The sequence below is a fragment of the Homalodisca vitripennis genome, chromosome 1, assembly GCF_021130785.1.
Source record: "Homalodisca vitripennis isolate AUS2020 chromosome 1, UT_GWSS_2.1, whole genome shotgun sequence".
NCBI lineage: Eukaryota > Metazoa > Arthropoda > Insecta > Hemiptera > Cicadellidae > Homalodisca > Homalodisca vitripennis.
In genome coordinates this window covers 95,709,336-95,737,162 of record NC_060207.1, presented here as the reverse complement: position 1 = coordinate 95,737,162, position 27,827 = coordinate 95,709,336, and the positions used below count along the sequence as shown (strand labels likewise).

Genomic DNA, 27,827 nt, shown 5'->3' with positions numbered 1-27,827 from the left:
TAAGGTTTATTTACAAAACAGTGTTTGGTTCATAAAAAATTACTTGCTAGTGAAACTTTGTACAAAAGACGTGGAAAGAGGGAGGAACAGGTGGGGGAAAGAAGTAGGTGTCACTTCCACATCGACTGGCGTTGCATCCTGAGCCAAAGGACAGCACTGCATATACAGGACGTGGCCAGAATACTGAGCAGAAATGTTGATGACAGAAGGAACACAGAAGAACTCAAGCAGACGGAGTCATGATCAGAGGCTGCTGAAACATTGTGTTATTTGAAAAAGATTATTTTTTTGTGACTGTCACTAGCCTGTATTAAAATTGACATATATAATAGGTATATCTTCAAAAGATTATTTTTGTGTGTGCCGGTTTAGCAAGTCTGTATTAAAATTAACATAGTTAAGAATATCCACAAAAGATTATTGTTTTCTGCGTGAATGTTTATTTAGGCATCATTGAAATAATTTGCATTATCTTCTCATGTTTACAGTGAAAAAGACTGCATGAATTTGAGATTATATGTTGAAATAACCTTTCAAGATATAATATTTATAACATTAAGTTAAATCTGCACAAATGTTATACAAATCAAAAGATGAGATGCTTAGCTTACATTTTAAGCACAGAATATAAAATGAAAATCTTTTATTCTGAATATTGTTGGCCGCTTTATCAGAACTGCATTTATGATCTTTAAAGGGCTCTATCAAAACACTCTGAGTACCCACTTTCATTTTCAGCCACAAACTCTCTGTACAAATAATATAGAGAATGCTATATAAAACTGTTATTTCTGTTGAATGAGATGGTAGAGTACCTGGACTGCCCACGTTGATGACCATGGCAGCGCTCTGTCTGGATTCTTCCAGGTCCTCCGGTAGGAATACCCGGAGTCTGCGGCCAACTGTAACCGGATCTGTCAGCTCCAGAGTTGAGTTGTCTGCACTACGTCTGCGTCTGTTAGGCTCCAGTATCTGTAATAGTATAGGCCTTTTACAACAAACATTTTACATATCTCTTCTTCTAGAAACTACTCTAACTGTTTAGTACTACAAGTATTAAACTATTCACTTCAATATTGAGGCCAAAAATATTCTCAGCCTTGATTATCGGCATGATTTTAATAATTTAAACTAATTTGGTAAGTGGTCAACCAGTGGTAAAATCCAACCACTGTGGGTTTTTTTACTCAATTTCAAACAAAAAATTTACAAGGCAGGAGTATGCCAGACCACTTATCTTCACTTGTGCTGAGGATGCACGCAAAATTTCAAGAATATAGTAGAATCCATTCTTGATATATCTCCCTGAGTTATAGGACTTTGCTAACGCTGAACCAAATCTCAGGGAGGGATATGCACCACCATTGAACTATATTTTGTCTTTATATAAATAAATAAATACAACAGACTATTAAAGAACCCAACATAATGTAATGAAAGTCTTATTGACCAATCGAACAAAGTAACTTCATTTTGCATTTATGTATCACAAGTTAAAATTCAAATGACTACTAAATTTTGTTTAAAAATTTATTTATTTTACAACTCAAATGATGCTATTGTAGTTACCCATGAGACTAATATAAAAATCTTAGCTAATTCTCAGCCACATCCCATGGAGTGACATGCACCATTGTTAAACTAAATGTTTTCTATATAAAAAAAAGCTTCATGCAAAGTTTCGCTAATGCTCAGCCAATAAGTGAAAAGCTGAAACAGTTACTAAAATCAACCGAGAGTTAAATATTTTAACTACCATTCATCGATTTGTAAACTCATTGTTTGTACTGTTTAAGTCAAAGTTTTCTAGAATGCTTAATTTTTAGTTTTTAAGTCTAAAAGTAATCTTCTACGTGTAAATTTAGTGAAAAATAGACCTGGTTAGGATCTGGACATGGAGCACACTCTGTCTTACACAACTCCACATTACATTCTATCGTCAGATCCATCACATCTGGGAATTTGAATGCCTGCAACAAACATAATGAAATATGATATATAAATTGCAATATACTTACTCAGTAAAGGAAGATACACACTCAAAAATAAACTTAATCAATATGTTAAAGAATATATATACACACACACACAGTAATTTTAGTCCTCCTGAAAATAGTACAAATAATACTACAAGTATTAACAATCCACACAAGTGGTATTGTTGATTTTTTGTGTTTGATTAACAATTAATTACAGGACACTGTGAAATATTGGTGTTTATGTTATTTATATACTGCAACAGATATTTTTCGTTGAAATATAGCTGTGGCCGTGTTTGTAACAAATATGTCGATACAGTTGTTTTTTCACCAAAACTGTTGCTGGTTGGATTTGCTGATATCTTAAGCCAATAATAAAATATCAGTTATGTATTAGGGCTAGTCCTATACTAATGTTTGGCAGGTTAAAAACCAACCCACACACACATACGTGTTTTAAGATACCAATTTAATTTTCCAGAAGAAATTTCTTGATGGAAGCATAAACACACAATCAAACTATTTTTACTAGTTAACAATTATTTAAGTAATTGTCAATAGCTGAGTCTTACAATTTTGGCTCAGAGTCCATTTAGTACAACTTGCTTCCATCTTTTCACAGTCTGTATTATTCAAGCACTACAATTAGGACTTAGATGTTCAGGCACTATTTCATCATTGTTTAAAACTTTGCTATGCCACTTCACATTTTCTATTTTTAACCGTAGTGTTTTGGTAATGGATCTTGCACATCTTTAATCTGTAATGGATTCACTTATAAGCTTAAGTTCAGTAGGATTTATATCCCATACTATTTTTCTGCTCTCATGACACTCAAAACTTTGATTTATTTCAAAGCTGTAGTTTTGTTCACCACTGCCAGTAACTGACTTGGCTTCTTGGTCAAAAGTAACTTCTTGAGTTGTGAAATCTTAAAATAAAGATTTTTTTGGGTCTTTAACAAAAGTTTTAGCTTCTGACTTCCAGTCACGGTTGGCCCAGTCTTTCCTAGAAGTTTTACTGTCCCATGCTTACTAAACTGTGAATGATACTCTTCAAGCTCCACAATTAATTGTGCCTATTTTCTTTACACTTCTTTCTATTCCGCCAAATACTCTACCACTTGGCATATATGAATGCCCGTAACAGGAAACACAAGTTCCACTTTTGTGATTGAAGTTTTTGTCCTTTACAGCTATGGACACCCATCAGCTACAAGCCTCAAGGTGTCTTTTGCTTCAAAGTAACCAGATGTAGATCTGAATTAAAGTTCCTCAAATACCACGTACGCTATTTCATTTGAGGACTTTTACATTTTGTGCTCGGCCCAAGAATAAATTGATACACTTTCTTTACGTAAAGCTTCAGCTCCGCTGGAACATCCAGAAACAATTGACAAATTATAACAGGATAACTGCCTTGACTAGTACGTAATTTGATATAATAGCTTTGGCAGAGGCATATTTTTGCATATAGTATAACTTTATAGCAACGTTAGGTTCATCTTTCTTCAAAAGAGTAAAAACCCTTTTAGCAAGAGTATTGTGTACATTTAAATTAATTTTAAGTTCTTGCAAGGTCTCTTCATTTTTTCAACTTTATTTTCTTTGAATTGTAGACAGGTTGAGCCTGTTGATGGACTTTTAAAGTTGATGTTGAATCTAGTCAACTGTTATAGTTAAAAGGTCAAAACAAATTAAAACAAAACTGGACTAAGATACATTGTTCGTTTACGAGTATACTTTCAGTTTAACACAAGTTAAAAAATACCTTGAAAATTATATCAATGGGAGATGGAAAGGGTACAGCACCCAAATCTCACCCTTTGAATACTCCTATGAGTGTGGATAAATCCTAAGTCTAGAGGAAGGTTAAAATAAAAGTAGTTACTTTTTAGTTTACCTGTTAATGATATAATAAATTATGGCATTTACTGTAGTTGATTAAAACAAACCCTGATAAATAAAAGCTTCAATAAATAATATGAAATTTGTACAGTGTAACTTACAATTATATGACTTTGACAGAAGAATAACAGCAAACATTTACTATCTCCTGTTTAAATGTGTATAAATTATTATACTTTTTATTCTGAACTTTTACAGGTGATGGGTGAAAACCCCATTTACTATCTGCTGATTAAGCCAAAAAGGGAGTTTTCAAGACTAGTGGGGTGTAGTCCAGGAAATTTTTAAATAGGTATAGTTCTATATGTTAACCATTGACCCTAAAAATGTCCATGTAAAATTTCAACACAACCGGTCCAGTAGTTATTACATGATTGAGTAACTCACACACAAAACGCTATTAGATTTTTATATAAAAGTACAGGTGATTTCACTTGGTAATTTTAAAGTCACATTAACACAACAAAGCATTCTTTCAAATTAATGCAAAAAACGCATGAATTCTTACCCGGAAGATAGCATAGGCGATGACTGCATTGGTGTTGGGGTCCCGAGCGGTTTGTATGGCTCCCATCAACTTAGGTTTGAGATTGCAGCCACGGTCATCAGTGAGCTGCACCATGTTACCAGAGTTGGGGTCATTGTCACGTGCTATGCAGCTGCGTACCAACACGTTGAAGGCTGGATCTCCCTCTACTGTCACCACCAGTGTCATCAACTCACCAATCTTCACTAGTCCTGTCGCGGCAGGCGCAAACGGCCCACGACCCATCTACAACAGACACAATCTCTACACTGAGGTAGTTCAAAACTAAATTTAATTTAATATAAACTTATAAGCTTTGGGATGTTTATAACTGTTGTTTTTTATTTTTGTCCAGAGTTGCAAATGTCTGGTTAAAAGTAAGTTAGTTATGGTGGGAAGTGTGATTCAATGCAAATGTTGAGTTCAACTTCATTTCAACTTTCGCTTAGTGCAGCGTCTGAAATCTGACGCTTTTTATCTCTCTGGACAGACTTGAATTCCAGATACCAGGAGTCACCTCTGTTACAATGTCACATTTCACGCACTAAGCGGAAGGTAAAATGGAGCTGAACCTATCATTCGCAAGTTAGAATAATTGTAATAGTGAGTATATACTGTAAAAATGCTAAAAAATAATGAATGATCAAACAATTAATTATAATGATCACCACATAAACTACAGACTAATAAGATATGTAATGGATTCTTATTGGATTTAGGATTGGTTTAGCAGAGTCAAAAACCTTGCATGTTTTGATTCTAATAAAGTTATTCTACTTTTTACAATGTTTCACTTCAACATAGATTGGAAGATAAAAAAATAATATAAAACAGATTTCCCTAAAATATACATGCATGAGATGTATGATGTTTAAGAAATTACCTGGATGTCAAGCCGAGCCGTGGCTGTGTCCCCGCTGAAAGTGACGATCTCCTGGCTGAGCATTCCAACGCTGAGAGCCACAGATACAGCCTTGTTCAGGTTTCCTTCCCAAAGACAGCGCACACTGCGTATCGAGTCCCATACCTGCACTCACACTTGCTCTTACAGACAGTTGTACAGTACCTAACCGTCAGTAGGTGGTGCTAAGATGAAGTATCACCTGTGCTCATAACTCCATCTTTGATTACTAAGGCTTGATTTAAAATTAGATTTGGAATTAAATTTAGTAATAAAAGGTGATTTTTTTATTGGTGCGGTTTTTAAAACTAAATAAAAAAATGAAAAACAACCTGCATTGACATAAAAATGCATTTATTTGAACTACAGTGTCATGACATTAACGTTTAAAAATGATTTCTGGCATATGGGCTCCATTTCGTTCGCGTAGAAAGCCCAATCGAGAAGTCCAATTTTCGAATACTCTTTCCAGCAGCTGTGGTTGAATTCCGCCAATAACTCGACGAATGTTAGCTTCCAAGTCATTTAAAGTTTGTGGCTTGTCAGCGTATACTTGAGACTTAACATATCCCCACAGAAAGTAGTCTGTTGGCGTGATATCACACGACCGTGGGGGCCAGTTGACACTACCTCTAAATGAGATGATACGTTCACCAAATGTTTCTGCCTAGAGGCCAATTGTGTCGTTTGCCGTGTGGCACGTCGTGCTGTCTTGTTGGAACCAGACATTTTCTAAATCCACTTCAAGTTCGTTTAGCTGAGGAAAGAAAAAGTCCCGTAACATTGCCCGATAGCGTTGACCATTTACCGTAACAGTCTGGCCAGTATTGTCTTTAAAAAAATAAGGGCCAATAACACCACCTGCCCAAATGGCGCACCAAACGGTAAGTTTTTATGGATGAAGGGGCATACCAATAAATTCTTTTGGGTTTTCATCACTCCAAATCCGACAATTCTGTTTGTTGACAAAGCCGCATAACCAGAAATGAGCCTCATCACTGAAAAAATCTTGCCTGCGAAAGCTGGGTCACGTGTTATCTTATGTTGAGCCCATTCAACGAAATCAAGACGCTTGCGATAGTCTAATCGTTTTAGTTCTTGCACCAACTGAATCTTGTATGGATATAGGCGTAGATCCTTCCGTAAAATATTCCATAGAGTTGAGTAGCAGATCGCTAATTGCTGCGCACGATGACGAATCGACACACTTGGATCCTCTTCAACACTATGAGCAACAGCATCAACAGCCTCTTCGGTCCTTACTGTGCGGCGTCTCTGCCGATGCTTGTCAACAAGAGTGTGGGTATTACGAAAACGATTAACCAAAGCTCGAATACCTGACTCTGATGGACGATTATGAGGTCCGTAAATCGGACGAAGAGCTCGGTAAGTTGCCCGAACTGAACTGCGGTTTTCAAAATAAATTTGCACTATTCGCAAACGCTCTTCTTTTGTAAGTCTGTTCATGGTTACTATACAATAATACGCACTAGACAATACAAATATCGAAATGACATAAGATAATAAACAAAGATCAGCTATTTTATTCAAATTTAATTGTTGTGTTTAATAGTGGTGCCAACTTAAAAACCACACCAAAAAAAAAAATCACCCTCTATATGCTAGAATCATTCATGATGAAATACTTTTACAACAAACTAGCAGTTACTCGCGGCTTGCACACAGTTATTCAATATGCCTATTGAATAACTGGTATGTCATTGGAATATACTTTTTAACTGGCACATAAACACTCATGAAAACAGGTACTGATTACTGGAAGATACTCCAATCTCCTAGTTCACTTGGATTTTAAGTTTAAACAGATTTTTATGAGTACCAATAAAATAAACAAATTTCTCTGCAACATTCTGTAGGTATTTGAATGATAAGGTCAGATAATTTCAGCAAACATCATTGTAGAGTTTGCCGCGTTCAAAAATATTTAAAGAGCTGCTCAGAGATACCTACTTTAGTCGAAAAGTGTCTACTTTCGGTACCTGTAATCTACATGCAGTCTATGGTATTTCTGGTGTTGTAGTAGCTTTTGCAATGTTGGCTTGATCAAAAAGTATATACACACATTGGTTTGAAAAGTATGTTTCAGTCGAAAAGTGAATATTTCTGACCATTGCAATATGTTTCCATATATATATATATTTTTTTTTTTTACTATAATTATACTTCACACGCCACAGTAGAGTTTGCTTTGTTGCCATGATTAATCAAAACAATATATAAATAGCATGCTGAAAAGCATGCTTGTTAAACATTTTCTATTTTCGACCCGTAAATACTACTTTAGGTCCAAGTTGTTCCCGCCGATGTAGCAGTGTTAGCATTGTTGTCAAAATCAAGAAAGTTACACATTTACTTAGTGGTTAGTATGAAAAATGAATTTCCGGTGCCCTAGTAGCATTTGATTTGTTGTCCCGATCAAGAAAGTTGGTCTGGAAAGTTTACTTCAATCATCAAGTGACTACAAGTGGTTCGTTAGAATCTACTTCTGGTGAAGTAGCGTTTGCATTTTAGCCCAGATTAGAAAATTTTATAATACGTTGGTCTGAAAAATCTATTTTGGTCAAACAGCTCATACTTCCTAACATTGAAATCTGTTTCTGATTCCTTACTAGCTTTCCTATTGTCCCGATAAAAAAAATATATAATATGTTGTTCTAAAGTCTACTTTTAGCAATAAGTGGTTACTTTTGGTCATTATAATTTACTTACACTCTAAGATAATTGTAGTGCTATAGTAACCTTTATATCTGCCCCGATAAAGAAAATATACTCATAAAAAGGTCTGTAAAATCAAAAAGTACTACTATTATACATTGTAACATATTTCTGGACTAAGGTATTTCAGGTTAGCGTTTTGCTTATTGTACTGATTGAGAAATTATAAACAATATATACCTTGTACATTGGTCTAAAAGATTACTTTGGTCAACAAGCAACTACTTTCAGGCTTTGTAATCTACTTGCACTCTAAGCTATTTACCACACCTTACTAGAAATTGCTTTGTAGTCCCGACCAAGATATACCGTACATAAGTTGTCTGAAATGTTTATTTCTGTCAAAAAGCCAATACTTTCACCCATTATAATTTAATTTTGTTCAAAATTCCAGATTTTTAAGATGTCTAAATAATTTCCAGTGGCTGACATTTTCTGGTAATAGGCCTACGCATGTGTGTAAAATTTCACTTTTCTAGTACAGTTGAAAATTGGAAATATATAGTTTCTCTAGATATTGTAAACCCTAAACCCTATGGGTGGTTGATTTTAATGTAAAAGTTTTTTTTATATTTTCATTTGTGTTTTGAATTTTTACGACTTGGGGTAGTTGAAGAACAAAATATAGTTATTTTAAGAGTTGAAACCCCATTTCAACCCCTATGGGTGTTTAATCTTTGTAGAACTTCTTCAGTTTTTCTATTCAAGTAATGAGGCATGTACATGCTAAATTTAAATTTTCTGGAATATTATTAGTGGTTTGTTTTCATGAATAATCTCTAAATTGTACTAAATTGTAAAAGACACGTGTGTGTGTATAATATAATCTCTCTAAGACATTGAGAAGTTAAAAAACATAATCTAGTTCTTGTAGAGGCTGCAACTCCATTTCAACCCATATGGATAGTTGGTTGATCTCCATGACCATGCTTTAGTTTTTATATCAAGTTGTGAGGCACGTTTATCAAATTTCACATTTCTAGGGCTTTAGGTAATTGAAAAATAAAATATAGTTCTTTTAGGGGTTGTAAACCCATTTCATCCTTATGGGTGTTTGATCTTCATGAAAGTGCTTTAGTTTTTCTATTCAGGTAATGAAGCATACAGGTGTCAAATTTCAATTTTGTAGGATATCAAGAAGTTAGAGAGAATTAGTGAAACGTGAGTAAGGGCTTTGCTTTTTTATATAGAGATAATGGAATATAGTGCTACATATTTTCAAAATACTTTATATTTTTCTCTCTGAAAAACTTTCAGACTCTGTTAGTTTTTAAGTAATAATTTGTTAACACAAACAAGATTTGATAAAACAATGAATAACTAACCTGAGTTAAAGTAATAAATTAAGTTTACACGTTTATTACTTGTACTATTAGAAGTAATACTATTATATAATAAACATTATGTATATATTAATGCATTCTTCAAACTGTTAATAATAATACAGTTAGTTTCTTAGATTGTGTTAAGGCAAAGGCATTATTAATTACAAAATTATAGCATGCTTCATTCCGAAAGTTAAATGGCATTTTCAAGTTAGTTATGGTGCATTGAACTTTATTTTGAGCTGTGATCATGCAGTTTTTACTGTCAATACCTAATAGCCATTACAGTGCAATATCAGCATATTTGCTTACCAACATTCAACAAACATGCAGTAAATTAAAATATTCATAGATATTTTGGTAGATATGATAGATTTACTTAATAATTTTTTAAGAACATTTTTTTATATTTTATTTGGAAATTATATTAGTTTATATTGTTACAAAAGATCAAAGCTTGTAAAAATGTGTCTAATAAATATGAAAATTGGTAAACCTAAGTACACTAAGAATGAAAGTTTGTGGAACTGGCAACACTATTTTATTTTGTTATACAATATTTCAATTTCAAATCTCATAGTGTTTCTCTTTTATCCACCAATCTCTAAACTGTAGCCATGTTAGTTCAATAAATCAGAATACGACATGAGTTACAAAATTGTTAATGCATTCTGGAAGCAGCAAGTACAAAAAATAAACTCAGTTATTTTTTTTTATTTTTTGATGATATCAAATTAATGAAATGAATAGTAACCACTTTCCTTGCTTCCATAGATATTGTTACTTAAAGAGTCGAACAAAAATTATAGTTCTTGAAACAAAAATTACCTACACCACTATTACATTTCCAGACATCTTTTACGATTTCAAATCCACATATATAAAAATAAGATGATAAGACAGTAACAATAGAAAGAAGTAACTAGAAGCCAAGCGTTAGTTGCTTACAGGGTTTAAGGCAGGGGGGAAGAACGAAGCAACTCCTACCTCCTGAATGCCTGGCTCATTCTGAAGTACCAGAACGTTCTCGAGGTAGGCCTGCTTACCCTCTCTGAACTCATCAATGAACTGGGTCCCACAGCTCCTCATGTAGACAGTAAATGAGAACTTAGTCTGCCCCGAGTTGGGGGAAACATACCGACACTGGGGGTCACTGTAGTAGCCCTGTCGACAAATATTGGTTAGTTTAAAAGTCTTATTTTTGAATTGTCAAATCTCATATTTTCGATATTTTAAAATTGATTAAAGAAGAGTAAGGATGTTAAAGAGTCATTAGAATCATAAAGGTTTCTTACCTTTGAATATATAATTCCATTAAAAGGTCTGTTGAATTCAAGGTTGATGGTCATTTGATCTTTGGCACATTGAACATTGATATCGTGAATGTGAGGAGGATGGTTATCATCTGAGTCGATGTTGTTGTCTACAGGGATACCCTGTGGTGACTGAGGGAAAACACCGGGTGCAGATGGTCCAGTGGGAGATATTCCTCCTCCAGTGGGAGAAATCCCAGCTCCAGTGGGAGAAGGAAAATTTGATCCACCAGTTACTGAGAAGCCAGTCCCTGTAGAGGAGATGAAGGGAATTTGAGAAGGTCCAGTATCTTCTGAGGGATATGGAGCTTGGGGAGAGGAAGAGGGATTGTAAGGCTGCTGGGAAGGCCCAGGAGAAGGACTGGGAGAAGGGATATTGTAAGGAGTAGGACTTCCAGAAGGGTTAAAGGGAGCTGGGGTGCCTCCTGTGGAAGGATTGTAAGGGGATGGTGTGCCACCAGTAGAGGAAGGACTATAAGGAGCAGGAGTCTCAGGAACATTGAATGTAGGGGTGGGTGACTGGGGAAAGGGGTAACCAGTTGGCAATGCTCGGCCATCATAACCGTTGGTTTGGAACGGCCGAGGTTTCTGTGTAGTTGTGGGATTCACTCGAGCTGGCAGGTACTGCCTTGCTGGACTTTCCTGTCTAGCTGAAACATGAAGGATATGTCATAATAATCTGGCCAAATAAAAGATGTTTTTATCAAATTTATATATATATATATATATATATATATGTGTGTGTGTGTGTGTGTGTGTGTGTGTATATTTCTCCTATAAAACAATGTATGTTCATAATTCTAATTAGGTTTTTATGGAAAGTAAAATGGAAAAGTTTGAAAATATATTTATATTTCATATTCTATTGAAACGGGAAATTCATAGTGTATTGAGATGTACTGCAAATAGCAGTGACGATATTATTATTATCTTTTAATACAGCTGGCACTAATAATGAATTCAAATCTTTAGTGTACTCTGGATATTATCTTAGCACTGCTAAAAAATTCAATTTAATAAAAAAAATTGTGAATATATGTTAGTGAAGTATATCATCACCATCAGTTCCTTTAATATTGTGTCATGGTATACTTACAAGAAGCTGAGTGAAAAGCTTCAGAGGGACTGGTTATTAACATGACTATGAATCATTTCCACTGTGAGTACAATTTAAGGAAACAAGCGAGTGCAACAAGCCTGTGTCTATTGCAATTAGAATTAAAATGCAACAGTACAATTTTTTGAGGACCAAAACCATTGGACAGTGGGTTTGTTTTGTACTGAAGAGGGATACAATATGTATTAAGTGTTTCAAGACTGTGAACTAAGGAAATAGGATAATATAGTGAACAGAGATTGAAGAGTAGGGACACACGGTTTTATATCAGGTTTACACACATACAGGTTTATTCATACATTTTACGAACGAAAACCAAGGATATAGTGATTTAAGTGGCTTGTAAAGCAGGAAGATTGTTTGTTCCTTTAAGGAACTTAAATAATATAAAACGTTTTTCGTCATTATTACAAATGTGATGGTTTGGATGTTTGTGCTCCTGTTACCCAAAAGCTACTATGTACATCTGTGCTGAAATTTTGTAAGAATACTGAAATCATCTTTACCTCATATAAGCCTTCTTCCATTTCATAATTATCATAGTGCTTTCATTATGAAATTTACACAGTGCAACTTTAGGATTCCTCTTCACTGTCCTACAATAGGTACTTCAAATGCTAGGAAATATTTGGAGCTAATCAAATACTATGTTGCATAGAATTTTGGATTATTTTACTGGTGTTTATAAAAACTATACCACAGAGGTGTTCCAAAACACCATCACTTAGACTTAAAGTTCCTATTATTTAGCAGGAAATTATGTGCGAAGCCACTGACTACACCTATTATGACATAACTATCATTGAATAACACAAAACATAAAAAAACAAATCAGCATTTTGGCATTGATTAATTTTTTTGTACTGCTGTTAATCTTTAGAAAAGTGACCTTTTTTTCTTTCCTTTAATGGCACATATTATCACAGTAAGAAATCATTAAGATAAAATATGGTCATCCACTAATATAAACTTCATTACCATTGAATATCTCCAGATGTACTTACAATTTATCACTAGTGTAATTCAGGAGGCATTAAACAAATTTAAAATATTATTTTTTTTTATTTTGGAATTATTTTTGAGGGTCTAAGAGATTCAAGGTATAATTTTAAAATGGTTTTGAATATATGTAATCCTTGTAATAAATGAAATAACAACATTTTGAATTGAATTGAATTGAATGTATCTTTATTCATTGAATATACATTTTGTGTACCGTACATTGAATAGTCTCATAAAAATTACTAACTTATACTTAAAAACTAAGATGTTATAATGTGATAAAATACCCTAATCCTATAAATAGTCAATGTAATCATAAATACACCAATAATTGCAGCTTTAGCCATAACACAGATTAATTTTTTTTAATACAGAAAAAATTAACAATATTATGAATAATTAAAAAGAATCAGTTTTAAAAAGAAACATAGTGTCACTGATTTTTTGTTTCACTGAACAATGACAAATGTCCAGAATAATCCTGTTTTCTTCACAGTATTAAATGATTGTATTATTTTTGTGAGTTTATATTTATCATATAGATTTTTAATAACAGAAAATACTGGTTGCAATGATAAGAATGCATTACTCGTATATCATGCAATTTAAGTCTGTAGCCAAGAGTTGCTTTAATTATGTACTTTGAATTCATTTACAATACAACTGAATAATTCATTGGTATTACATCTATATATATAAAAATGAATGTTTGTATGTTTGTCCTTTATGGAATCGTGAACTATTGGACCGATCATGATGAAAATTTGTACGTATATGTATTTTTCCACGGAGAAGGTTTATAAGCTATGCCCATCCCTTTCCCGATTCAGGATTCCGCCCCACTGGTTACAGAAATACCCATAAGAAATGCATTGCAGCAAACATATGTTAACGTCTTTTCAAATTTTTAATCAGCTGTTCTTTGTAAACATATATTACACTTATAGTTTTAAAGCATAGAGTAAGCTTAAGAGAAACGACAAATTTTGTTTAAACTGTTTTTGCAATCACTGTTAAACATAGACTTTACTATCCAGATAATACAATTCAAATTTGACGTAAAAATTCACCTTTAACTGCAATATTTATTTAATATAAACCATGCTCATGCTTGATCAGAAGAGTAATGCAGATATCATAATTACTATCTTACGTTGGCTACAAATATAAAGAATGTTATAAAATCAACCTTAGTTGTTTTTTTTGACAGAAGTATGGTTCTCAAAACTCCGTGTGTACATATTCTCTCGATCGAGACAACAAAGCAAGCTCAATCGTGGCATCGGAGATATAACTAATTTAATCTAAAATTTATTATAGTAAAAAAAAAATTTACTAAGTAATATAAGGACTTCGGTTCTTAAGATTTGCGTGCGAAGCCGTGGGTAACAGCTAGATAGAGGCAGGAATATGGTACATACCTTCATAATACGCCCAAGAGGCTCACGATGGAACGACTATCAATTATCTCAGCAATGTTTAGAATGTGATAGAAAAAGAATAAGTGAATATAGTGTACTGTTTTCAACGGGAAATTGCGTGCGAAGCCGCGGGCAACTTTTGCAAAAAATTATTGAAATGCGCAGCAAAGCGCGCCGGGCCCGCTAGTCATTTTATATTTATGATAGCTTTACATTTGATTAAATGCTGTGATTAGAACTTAAATGTTGTTATACAATAATGTAAAGATTGTAGTTCTGTGCCAGGCTTTTTTTAATGTTCACAACCAATGAGCTACATCAGGGGTGCCCAACCTTTTTTACCCAAGGGCCACATTGTAAAGCCTTTATGGCCAGGCGGGCCAACATCCCAGGGGATTTGGAACCCCAAACAACTGAGTTGGGTAGGGGTTACGTCACCGCACCACGCGCTGTGCCGTGCTTTACGCACGCTCTATTCGCCAGCCGGCAGCCACCACCGTAGTCAGTGAAATCTGTCTGCAGCTACTTTACTTCTTTCAACACTCATACTCCACCAAATGAATACGGCTTGTTCTATGTGAAATCGGCTGGACTGCTTGGTTCTCAAAATTTGTATTTATTTAATATTTCAAATGCTTGTAAACAAATTTGGTTGTTTTGGCAACAAGGCGGGCCACATAAAACTGACTCGCGGGCCGGATTCGGCCCGCGGGCCATAGGTTGGGCAGCCCTGAGCTACATAATAGCCAAACTGTTAATAAAATACATATCTATGATTGTTGATTTTAAGTCCTCTATAAATATTCCATTCATGTCTAGACGATCAGAAATTTATAACAAAAACTATAAATAATTTCAAGTTTTTTAACATTGTGAAACTCTAATAAAGTACTACAAGCTATCATAGCTGAGGTTGAATGAATGGTTTACCTTTACGTGCACCAGCATATTTGCCTTGTAACCATTCTAGGATCCCCTGTACTGTCTGGTCCATTGCTGCAGGAGATACAGCACTCTGTCTTGGCACTCGGTCACTTGTGTGTTCTGTAAAGTCCATTTACCCAAAAACATATATGTTAGAACAAATGTTATGTTTACGTTCATTTCATTCAATACAGATAATTTCTGACAATAAGCAGATCATATATTTATTCCTTACTTTATAAATAATTGCATAGTAAAGTTCAATAATAAATATTACATAAAATCAATAAACATTTAAATATATTATTTAATACTTAACTTTATTTGATTAATTAATTGATACAAATTATGATATCAAAACTAAAAGCTTACAATTTTCCTAAACATACTAATACTATTTTTTTTTTTTCATTTTTAAACTATAGACTAACAGAGATTGCACAGAGAGCTTGATAACTACAATTATTGAATGAGCTGGATGACAGTAATAGGTACATATGTATGTGGCACTGGTACAAAGTAGACCCGTTAAGGCAATTATTGGCAAATTTCATATGTAATTAAACAAATTTTAATTTATAATCTAATCACAAAAACCTTGATAAAATATTAGAAGCATACCATACTTACCAAAATGGTGGTGAACATGCTCATTGTAGGGTGAGGGAGCGTCAATGTCACGAATGAACAGAGCCTGCTGTGCTGATTGTCCTAAGCTGGTTTGGTACTGGGCATTTGTTGACTGGGCCCAGATCGCGAGGAATAACTGAATGGTTACAAGGCATACTTTTGTATCGTTAAAATAGACATGTTCATTAATTAGTGATTAAATTAGTAGAACTGCTTATTTAACATTTATATTGACTACATTTAGATTTACCTTCAATGTTTTTTTTACATTACCAGAAACATAAACTGCACCATTTGAACAATAGAAGGTCACCAAATCCTAAAAGGATAAACACACCTTAGAGGCACTGGTAAACCTGCTGTAGCAGGATGTGATGGTTGGTTAACGAATGGGCCCTGATTTCTGGTAACACTTTCAGCATAACAAATAATGGAGCACTTGGCGTTTTGACCTCCGATTATAATTACAGTGAATGATTTTATATGGTTGATGTGGTATTTTGTTTTTCCAACTATAAATTGCAATATTTATCAAATATTGTTTGTGCTCTTGATTTTTTCATTGTTTAAACAAATTACTATAAAAATTAATCTTTGAGTATACAGTTTTTCTTTAAATAGTATTTTCTTCATATTATATATGAAATTTCACCTAATTAGATATGGAGAAATATCTTTTAAGAAAACCAGTGTATTTGAAGGGTTCTTGGGCTCTTTAAAAGGTAGGAAAACGTGGAGGGGAGAACGAAGTAGCAGGTGCAAAGTATAGGGGAATTTTGTTAGCTAGCTTAGTTATTAAATGATAAGTTCTCTATATATGTCGTGTATATACTCGTATAACAATGAAAATTCATATTTTTACGAATAATTCTTGTATATTTTAAACAAAAATCGTATTCAAGACCATTTTTTCTATTAAACATTTACAAAACATGTTTTATGGTTTTGTTTTTAGTGTAGTTTTTAATTTGATGAAACTGCAGTTCATTACTGGATGATTAATGGAATAATAGATAAATTGATAGTTAAAAACCAATTTAAGTAAAAAAAACATATAATAGTACTAAATAAAATACAATGAATTTTTATTATTTTACTAATTTGTTCTATTACTTTTTGAACAATGGATAAACTAATGATTCCCATTATGACTGATGAGCATAGCTGCGTCACGTGCAAACATCTGGGTTCATCTTGCGAAGCAAATTCAGATTTTTGTGAAATAATAAAAAATAGTACAGGAGTAGCTTCAACTGAATAACAGGATGGATTGGTTCCTCACTTGCAAACTGAATTAGTTTATAAAACCTTTAAACTAATTAGTTTAAAAAACTTACAAGTTGTCAGCAAATATATATTAATACGAAACGCGTTAAATGTGTAAAAAAGGTATGTAAAGTTAATTTATTTTCACCTCATAAAAAAGCTTCGAAGTAACATAAAAATACCTAAATTTAATTGGGAAAATACTGTTTGTTTGTGGGCACGAAGCTGATAAGGTCAATTGCAAATTTATCTGGAATATATGAAAGTTTTACAGTATAAAACGGACCTTTATGAATCGGTGGACTTCTTTAAACACAACCCTTTTGTAATACAGACTCTTTTATGTTTATTGCTACCGGAATTACTGGAGAAAAAGAGATAAATCGTTATGATGCTTTTGAAACACGTTTGAAAGCAATGAAGAAAACAGAGGAACAAAATCTACATGAATTGAAATTATTAAGGAATAAATAAATCCTCTAATGGCAAAAAAAATTACAATTCATGGTGATGTTATTCCTGTTGATTCATTGCTGCTGTTTCAATATATTTGAGTTTAAAAGAAAAAACAGATGAAGAACTGAAAAATTAGACGAATTATGAGCTAGAATCATATATGCTTCCTCTATTTGAAGATGGTGACCTGTGAAAGACAAAAAACCCATTAAAAATCTGGAGATTTCTCTAACGTTTTAATTTAAAAAGTTTTTAAAATGTTCATTGAGTTATTGATGGGGGCATGTTACAAAATCGTTACAAATGGCAAATGAATACAATTTTTTTAATGATATGAGAGCATAATGTCAAAAACCAATTTTTTATAATAATTTATTCAAACAATTAAAAAAATTGAATGCAGAAACATATTTTGTAAAACATTGCAATTTAAAGTTTTAAAAACAAAATGCCACATATACCATATAAATTCTTTCACTGTAATTGTAATATGAAGTTTTAACATTTTTAGTGCAGTAATTGAAGCATTATTGCTCCGAATTTTTTTACTGTGAACCGAATTGCATACAATTTTAGAATTAGGTTCACCTTACCCTTAACTTCAAAAGTGAAAATGATTTGAACTCCGCAATCACCCTGGGGGTGGTTGCCACCCCTTCTCGGGGGTGAATTGTTTTTTGTTCGAAATAACCTCGGATCTCGATAGAAGGCCTAATTTTAAGCAAAAAATCATCTATAAAGTTTTTCGAAAAATCCAATAATTTTCAAGATATTGGCAATTGAAAATTCACAATTTTTCACGTTTTTCATCGGTTTTTTGCAAATACCTCCAAAAATATACGTTTTATCGAAAATTTTATAGAGAACAAAATTGTAGCAGGTAGAAAAATAAACAATTAGGTTTTTTATAAAGTGTTCTAAGTGCAATATTAAGCTAGATATTAAAGATCAAATCCGTTTTTTTATTTTGTTTGAAATTTAATCGATGTGGTCAATGCCATCTAGCGGCGAGCAGATGCATTTTAGGCATTCTAATAAAAAAGGGTTTTGTAGTGCTTGAAATAAGCTTTAAAATGAGCACTATTAAAAGTCTTTTGCACGTAAAATAAGTAAGCTGTATTGCAAATAAGAGGAGCATCTAATGTTTTTTCTTTTAAATCAATGGGTTTCATAAGTTCCATTTCAACCAAAATTAAAATTAATCGTATTCCGCCTCGAATTAACTTTATTATGAAGATTGTGATAGATTGCATCAGTTTGGCTGCTTCAGGACACATATTTTTCAAAAAAGTCACGATTAAAAATAATTTCAAATTATTTTTAAAAGCCACCTTTTTTCATAATATCTCAAAAATGACGACAGATAAGTATAAAGTCAAAGTCAAATCATCTTTATTTACATAAACTTTAAGTTTAGTAATTGTGTCAACAAATAAAGGTTTAGGTCTAGTTGTCTTGTTGGTCTTAGGTCCTCCTTCCGTAGAATTCGTTTTAGCGAGTAAAATGGTCGATCCAGTAGCCAGTTCTTAAGGGTTTGTCTGAAGTGTTTCCGGTCTATTTTTTTCAAGTCTTCAGGAAGTGCGTTCCACATCTTGGCGCCAGCATAGCTTGGACTCTTTTCAGTTGCTGTGAGCCTATGGCGAGGCAGGCAGTAATCAGATGCATGCCTTGTGTTATATTGATGCATTTGTGCATAGGTCCTTGCTGCCTCTGGTGCTTTGATGTGAACATGCATCACAGCTTCTAGGATGTATAAATTTACAACAGTTAGTATTCTAAGTTGTTTGAAGGAATCCCTGCATGTTTCCCTGTATTGAAGACTTCCCAGAATTCTTATGGCTCGTTTTTGCAGCACCAGTAACCTTTGTATGTTTCCTGCTGTGGTGCCTCCCCATACGATGATTCCATATCGGAGGTGTGTCTCAAGCAGCGCATAGTAGGCAACTTTTGCTGTAACTAAGTCACCTATGCTTTTCACTCGCCGTATTACATACAGTGCTGTGCTGATTTTTTTGCACACAGAATCAATGTGTGGAGTCCATGAGAGGTCATCGTCTATAGTTATACCTAAGTATTTAGTGGAAGTGACTTCTTCTAATTCAGTCAGCCTCCCTGTATCCTCTTTGTATTTTCCTAGTACTAACTGTTTTGTTTTTCTTTCATTGACAACCAATTCATTTCTATGGCAATATTGAATGGCCATGTTGAGTGCTATAAATGCGTTTACTTCGAGATCTTTTGGTAATTTTTCCCCTAGTAATAGAACTGTGTCATCAGCATACATAAGTCCTTTACTATAGTCTTGTATATAGTTAGGAAAGTCATTTGAGAAGAGGATGAATAAAACTGGACCCAATACTGATCCCTGTGGGACTCCGCGTGAGACAAATTTAGGTACTGATCTAACCTTTTTTATACTCCCTCTGCTTGTGTGATTTATTTCAACCACTTGGCTTCGTCCTGTCAGGTAGCTGGTGAACCATGTTTTTGAAGTACCTTGTATGCCAAGTGTTGACAGTTTCTCAAGGAGTTGTTTATGAGAGAGGCAATCGAAAGCCTTACTGTAGTCTAGTAAAATAGCTGTACATGTATTGCCTGCTTCAAGCTGGTCTATTATGAACTCCATAAGACTAATAAAGGCTGTTGTTGTTGATTTTCCAGCTAAGAAGCCATGTTGGTCAGGTGTTAGTAAAGAATTTGTCACCAGATGTTCAATAAGTCTAGTTAACATTACTTTTTCAATCACTTTAGAAAAGGTTGAGATAAGAGAAATTGGTCTGTAGTTTAGTGCTTGTGTTGTGCAGCCTTGCTTAAATTTAGGGTAAACTTTAGCCAACTTTAATGCAGACGGGAAGATTCCAGATTGAAATGATTTATTAGTAATATTAACTAAGGGTTGTATTAGTTCGTCTTCACATAACTTAACTATCTTTGATGAGATTTCATCATAGCCAGCTGATGTTTTTGTTTTTAATGACCTAATAATCTTGGACATTTCTAAACTGTTGGTTGGCGTGAGTAGTAATGGTGTTAAGTTTACATTTTCAGGTGATAGAAGTGTGTGAGTTTTGTGTAAGTGTAAAAGTGTATGAATAAAAAATTTAGGTATCTTTTTGACAAACAATTTGGTATTTTTGTTTTTTCTGTCAAACAAACATTGACGAAGATATGATTGTTTAAAGAGCGCGTGGCAGCGCAATCACAGCCTCTTTTAAGCCCTTTAACCCATCACCGTTTGAAAAAAAGGTTTTTTTACTATATATTGCAATAAAGGATGTTGTAGCTCTCTTAATTACCTTTACAATGGTTTTTTATAAATTGTGATAGCATGAAAATTGAAGGAGTTATGGTCCAAAAAAGTTATCATATTTTTTCTACTTAGTAACTGAAAATTTCGGAGTGTGACTATTTGGAGCAATGTGAAAGTACGTAGTATAATAGAGACCCAAAACTATTGTAATGTATATATATATATATATATATATATATATATATATATATACATAATATGGCTCATATATTTTGAACGTTGAATACATACCAACGTTCTTATATGTATATTCACACATTTGAGCGAATTTTATATAATTTGTAAATATTTTATTCAATAAATGGCAATATTTTACTCTAAATTAAATTATTTTTAAATATGTAATCATATATATATTTACTGTTTTAATTTAGGGGTAGTTTTAAGAGTAGAAAAATTTAAGAATATTATAATCATTTTCAAGAGTGTGGAATAATATGTAAATCCTTTTCATTTTATAAAAAAAATTTTAACAATTTTTTATCAAGGGGCAGTTTTCAAGGGTTGAAAGGGGGTTAAAAATTTGATAATTATTATAGAGAATATAAAATATTACTTACTCTATACTTACATCTTTTTATGTCATACCAAAGTATGTTTTGTGATTTTTTCAATTTATGGGTTGTTTGCAAGGGTTGTAAGATTTTCAAGGGGTTGAAAATGAATTTAATATGAGGTAATTGTGTTAGAAAACACTTTACAATGTCACCACTTACTATTAGACATGTTTTCTAGCGATAAAATGGCTCAATGTCAATTTTTCCATTAAGGGGTTGTTTACACCCCTTAAAAATAATAGGCGGAGTTCAGATCATTTTCACTTTTGAAGTTAAGGGTAAGATGAGCCTAATTCCAAAATTTCATGCAAATCGGTTCACAGTAAAAAAATTCGGAGGTAAGACCGTATTTTTCGCTTCAATGACTGCACTATTTGGATAGTCCAGGCACTCCACTAAAATGCATTTTGCTGTTTCTGATAACAACATAAAACAAGTCTTTCAAAGCACTGCTTGTATCTTTTCTATATGAATTTTGGACTCAAGTTTACTCTGATAGCCTTGAAATCTAGTTGTTCACTATGGACAAGACACTGAAAACTCTCCGCGAATTTAGTTCCAAAAGAAACTGTACTGCTTAAAAAGTGACATTATATTCAGGAAGGGCACAAGATTAGGAGTAGGGGCCACAACCTGTCATGATACCATTTTGCATCCACAATTCAGAAATGTAAAAGGCACAATATCAGTCATTTCAACTTGGAAGGAAGGGAAACTAGCTCTGTTCCAGCCTCTTCCAGTCAAATCAGGCAGAGTAGATTATATACTTCCTCATGTTTAGTCTTGCAAAAACTTTAACCTTAACAGTCATCCTCCACAGTAAGCTAGATCTTTCAACCAACTTTTTTATCTCAATATCTTGATACTACTGTTAGTGCCACTCATGGACAAGTATTGGGTCACCCATATGTGACATATTGGTTTTTGCTGTACCCAGTGTTAGGGTCCACTGGGAGCTATAAACCAAACGTAAGTGACTCCTCTACAACATTCTAAAAATACCTGAATAGAAAGGAACAATATCATACAGTTTCTAGAAGAAGAAGATAAAATATCCTACATTATCTGGAAATATACATATATAACAATCCAATCACAACTTAATTTTGTAAAGGAAGAAAAAACAATATTGCTAATTTTTTGGAGAAAAAATGAACAATTTCTTAAGTTTCAAGAGGGATAATATTCTAAAGTTTCCAGGACATAGCCAGGGCCGGATTTAGCATTTTGGCACCCCTAGGCCCAATAATTATTTCCGCCCCCTAGTCTGGTTAAAATTACTTTCCTAAAAAAGATTATATAAGGCCTATATGTTAATTGCATAAACATCAATCCACGATGGAATTTTACCAATGCAAGTTTTTTTGAAGAATTTACTTGGTTCTGGCTTAACATAATACTGTTAATGTATTAACAAAAGATTTGATTATAACTTTGATTTTTTTCAATTTAGTCTTGGGCAAATAAATAAATTAAAACTAAATAGGTTTAATCTTAGAAACACACCCTAAATGAAGTATTTTGATAACATGATACAAAAACTCTGTTTTGTAGTAAAACTAGATATTTTGTATGTAAAAAAAGTAAATTGTACTAGTATAAAAATGACATTTTGTGTTCAATTACTAGATTGCCTATCTAAAATAATACAAACAAGTATGTAAAAGCTATGAAAATGAATAATAGAAATAAAAATCGTACTTACAACATAAATATAAGTGATGGAAAATGTGTAACCCCCATTAACACTAAACATCGAGTGACTTACATGAAGTGTCTTATAATTCATATAAGCACTTCTACTAATGTTTTTCCTATAGGGCCTTCCTGCTTCCTTTTCACCGGGCGAATATATCTATGATGTCATCATATTGAATCATCTGAGTCACCTCTCCTTGATGTTCAGCAGTGCCAGTAATGAAAGTTTATCGTGACCATTTGTTGACCGTAGATAATTCTTAACACAATGGCGAGGGGAGAAAGATCTCTCTCCGGTGAAGTTAGCAGCAAGAGCACATTAAATCATTCTCAGGGGAATTTCAATGTTTGGGTGGATATTTAAAGCATCAAAGTGACTTAAAAGCTAGATTATCTCAATCAGGGGGATACTTGTTTTGCTCTATTCAGCGTTTTGTTAACACTCATCTACTACGGGAGGCTAAATACCTTCGGAGTACACATTCAATAATTCTCCCGCTTGTTTCGTGATTTCTGAGGGCCCCAGTCCTTTTAATACCTCTGAAAATTCGAACATTTTATGGAGCTCAGTATATTTTTCACTGCGTCGCTTAACTCTGAATACAATGAATCTACGCGTAATATTACATTAACTGTATTCACAAGAAAGCTGTCAGATCCTGTAAAAGAAATGTCACTGCTGGGTTCACCATATTCCTCAGAATGGTTGAATCTCTTTCTTTTATGTTGAGTATTAACCCTGTACTCTTTCTCACATTTTCCTTTCGCTGTAATTTCTAGTTCGTCAAAATTATTTCTAACTTCTTGAAAAAATACGCAAAGAGAATCGTAGTAAGTTTATCTTCCTAAGTTCTGTCATTTCATGCTGTAGTTTTCTACTTACTCTGTTAGACCTTTCAAATATTTTACCCCATAATACAGCCATGAATTTGGTTTTAAGAGAACTTATCTTTTATTTTAAGGCATTTGCCTTGTTCCTTGTTGAGGGTCTTTCGTCACTGCCATTAGCAATTTTTTGTAAACTGCAAATACAATAATGCCTTCTCGATTTCCATTTGCGTGTCTTCGATAGATTTTGTAATCTTGATCTCCTGCAGTAAACCAAAATATGAAACTTCTTTCGTACACGATTCTGCAGCACAAGAGCCTACTAAATTAAGAGTGTGGCACAAGGTACATAATCCGCCAGTAGGTTTAACTCCTTAATACGAGCCTGAACGCCGGTATAAACGCCAGACATATTCGTAGCGTGGTCGTACGCCTCGCCCTTGCAATTTGAAATGTCCAAATCAAATTTGTTAAACAATTCAAGGACTGTGGAACAATATGCTCAGCTTCCCGACTATGTCTATGATACGCATTATTCTAATGCGCATCAACGTGGCGATTTGCATTTTTTTCCAGTCGTTGAAAATGTTCCTTTCCCTTCTGAGTCCCAAAAAAGCATACAAGGGACCACAAAACACGCACCCGGTGGAAGGAGAATAAACAAGGCATCATCTATTTTTTGTTTCGCAATTTTTTAGTATTTTTCAAATAATGTCTTTGACAGGTAACGAGATTTGTCTGGATACTACCTTTCAAATTTTTGAAATTTTAGATAACTATTTTAAGACACTCCCTTGAGGCAGACATAGTCTCTAAGACCTTCATTAACGTTCCATAACGCAGGGTCATTGGCAATGCTTAATTAACTACAAATACAGAGCTTGCTATGTCTATTTCTCCTTCCGCTCCTGATTCAACTGAGATTAGATCATCGAGCACGGGATCAATTTAACAGATAACTTCACTCGCCGATGAAGAAACCGATACCGATGTAGCATTTTTATCTGCAGGTGTAAATATTTAGGTGATTTTTCTTAATAATTTTTTCTCCTCTCTCATCTTTTTCCTCGCGTATTTTTATATATTTCGCACCACATAGCTTTGATTTTTCACTCATTATGCACTAACACTTGGCTCACCACACTGCTAATAATAATTGTCGGAATAAAAAATACTTTGAGCTGGTGGCACGCACAACGGAATACGTCATAACAAAACTAACTATTCACGTCCGGTGGGCAGTGACACAGTGACTCTGACAATAAGCCAACTGATTTGTTGCGACTTGCGAGGTAGGGGTGGTAACAGTGTCTCGACAATAGCATTGACACGCGCATGCGCCCCTAACCACTCTGAGCAGTAGCGCAGCACCGAGCCAGCTTAGGCCTAGTGGCAGTGGCAATACGATGCATACCGCTGGACGACATCCCTACAGCCAGCTCTCCCGTGTTTGAGATCAATGTTGTAATGAAGTTGATGCATAATGTTGAAAAATAGTTTAACTTTACCAACAATGATTTGTTACAATGAACTTAAAAATCAAAATGTTTTATTAGCCCGATTTTTTTAATCGATTAAAAAAAATGTTAAGTTCTGGCTATTTATTTTTATTTATAGATAAAAAAAAATCTCTCGGTCGTGCGTCCTGGGAGCTTGCGCCCATTGGCTGGAGCCTATCGGGCCTATAGGGAAATCCGGCCCTGGATATAGCAGTAAACTTTTCCCTTAAGTTTCAAGTAGAAGAACAAACCATTTCCTAAGATTTCTAGATGAGGAAGGTCAGGGAGGAACAATATTCTAAATTATCTTGATGGAGACGGAAAGTATTTTTCAGAGAGCCAAATTCTAAACAGACTGCATAGAATCCATAATCACCATATTTCATGCTCAGAAAAGTGTCATTCTAATATTGTCACAGAATCTCCAAAACATTTGAGTATTTATGTGACAGCAACCTCCTTCCTTCTGTCATCTCACTTAGTCAGAGGCTCTCTTCCTCCACTAAGAACAACTAAGTAACTCTTCCTTGAGTTTCAAACGTGTTAAAACATGACTCAGGAATTTTCTCTTAATATAAATTTGACATGTTGAAAATTGAAGATATTATCCTATACTGTAGTTGATTTACCAAACTTTAAGTATTTTTTATTGTTTTCTACAATATGTAAAACACAGTTGGAAAGAAAAAAAGCATATATATATTATATCTTATTAAATGTTAAATGTATCATATAATTATGTTCTGTCTCTTGCCTCCTCTATCTTTTGCTAAGCTCGCTTTGTAATGCTTTATTACCGTATTTATGTAACTTAACAGTACATTTTTGTGATTGCTCGATGACTGAATCCACCACCTCTCAGTTAGAAAGCCTTCATTAAACAAAACTACGTATAAGGTAAAATTTCAATATGTTTTTTTTTTTTCAGAATGATTTTGTATTTTAATTTTCCAGCTGTAAATAATATAATTTAAATTGTAATTTACTTGTCATAATTACCTATATATTTTCTTTTCTTGCTATTAACTACAAATACAATTTTTTTAAATTCTGATATCAATAATTTATTGATGGCGACTTGTAAAATATCTACTTTATTGTTATGTACTTATTTGTTATTAATCGAAAATTGAACTAATACTTACCACTACAAGGCTCGTGACTAAGTTTATCATCTTGGACCTGTAAGCACACATCTCTATTAAACGATGCAGAAAATACCATAGTTGTGCTTATAATATATAACTCGTTTTTATTAATATGTAATGCTACGATCCCGGTCAGCTTGACACAAACCATTCCTCATAACCTGTGAGAGAAACCCGCACTACAAGTATTAACATCATGTATACAAGTATTGCATACTTACCGTACAATTTTAATCAGTGTGTTTTAACATGACAATGTGTGTATTGAGGGACAGTAGTACTATATTCTTTACCTTTAACCATTAACATTCTCTTTGTTATCTTAACAGTTTAAATATGTTTAGCGTAATTGCAAATACAAATGGAAAATATAACATCCAAAAGATAATTGGGTTTCTACAATCTTACTCATACATTATAAGAATCTGTAACTACAAATATTAAACAATAATTTAATTGCTTAGCTATTATTATTAACTGTATATTTTGATCACCTAAAAAAAATAAATTGGCTATAGCAGTGTAATGGGCACTGGTATAACGACTTCTGCTTCTTCTTTTTCTAAACATATAGATGATAATAGCTTAAATTGGTTTTAATTAAAGATGGATTCACAAAAGATTACTTACACCACGAGGACTCGAATCCGAATCTTTTACAGTACTTGGTGGGCGGGCTTATTACCACTAGACCACAGAGCTCTCACTTTTTGTTAATCAGTTTTTTATTTAGCCATTTTTGTCAAACAAGTGTTTAGATATTAAAACGTAATTTCATTTATCGAAAACTTAGTGCATGTTTAGATTTAGGGTTTAATCATTCATATAAAATACTAATTTTCATTGAAGGATATAAAAATGTTTTATCAAAACATTGGAAATTAGTTTGGACCTTAGAAACTGCGATTTGGAACTTTTTAACGTATATTTTTAAGATATAGTTAGTAAATACTTTCAATTCAATACCTCATTCAAATATTTTAGTTTTTTTTAATGTTGAGTATATTATTGTAGTTTTAATCACTGGTGATTTGATGATAAATTCATTTTCAAATTTAGGAAGAAAATGCCATTAATTTGAATTCCCCTCTGCCATGATGGATAAATAATACAATTTTCACAATCTTCTCATTTTGTCCTTTATACATTTTTATTTAAGGGTCATAACTGTGTTAAGCCCGTTTATAAAAATAACATGCTCTCAATTTTAGTAAGAAAGGTGAACTCTAATACATAATAAGGATGCTCAAAAATGTCATTACTGCTGTTGCTTTTTATTAGCAA

The 27,827-nt window shown here is 33.4% G+C and overlaps 1 protein-coding gene across 1 annotated transcript; it reads right to left on the bottom strand.

Annotated features, from left to right (window-relative positions):
- Positions 1 to 26,577, bottom strand: LOC124367236. Its single transcript, XM_046823920.1, has 10 exons — positions 26,541 to 26,577; positions 15,782 to 15,917; positions 15,158 to 15,271; positions 10,670 to 11,337; positions 10,362 to 10,538; positions 5,296 to 5,439; positions 4,395 to 4,658; positions 1,878 to 1,970; positions 816 to 972; positions 1 to 250 (listed from the first exon to the last, which is right to left on the bottom strand). The coding sequence occupies exons 1-10, from the start codon at positions 26,568 to 26,570 to the stop codon at positions 111 to 113; spliced, it is 1,923 nt and encodes a 640-aa protein (XP_046679876.1). The 5' UTR covers positions 26,571 to 26,577; the 3' UTR covers positions 1 to 110.
- Positions 26,578 to 27,827: the final 1,250 nt, after the last annotated feature.

Bases quoted from the DNA above. Each gene is read 5' to 3' on its own strand.
- LOC124367236 (XM_046823920.1), bottom strand. From the start codon at position 26,570: ATGATAAACTTAGTCACGAGCCTTGTAGTG. The intron at 11,338-15,157 runs GTAAACCATTCA...TTCATGTTTCAG, and splicing joins ATATGCTGGTGCACGTAAAG to CTAGACAGGAAAGTCCAGCA. The intron at 973-1,877 runs GTCTATTTTTCA...ATACTATTACAG, and splicing joins CATGTCCAGATCCTAACCAG to ATACTGGAGCCTAACAGACG.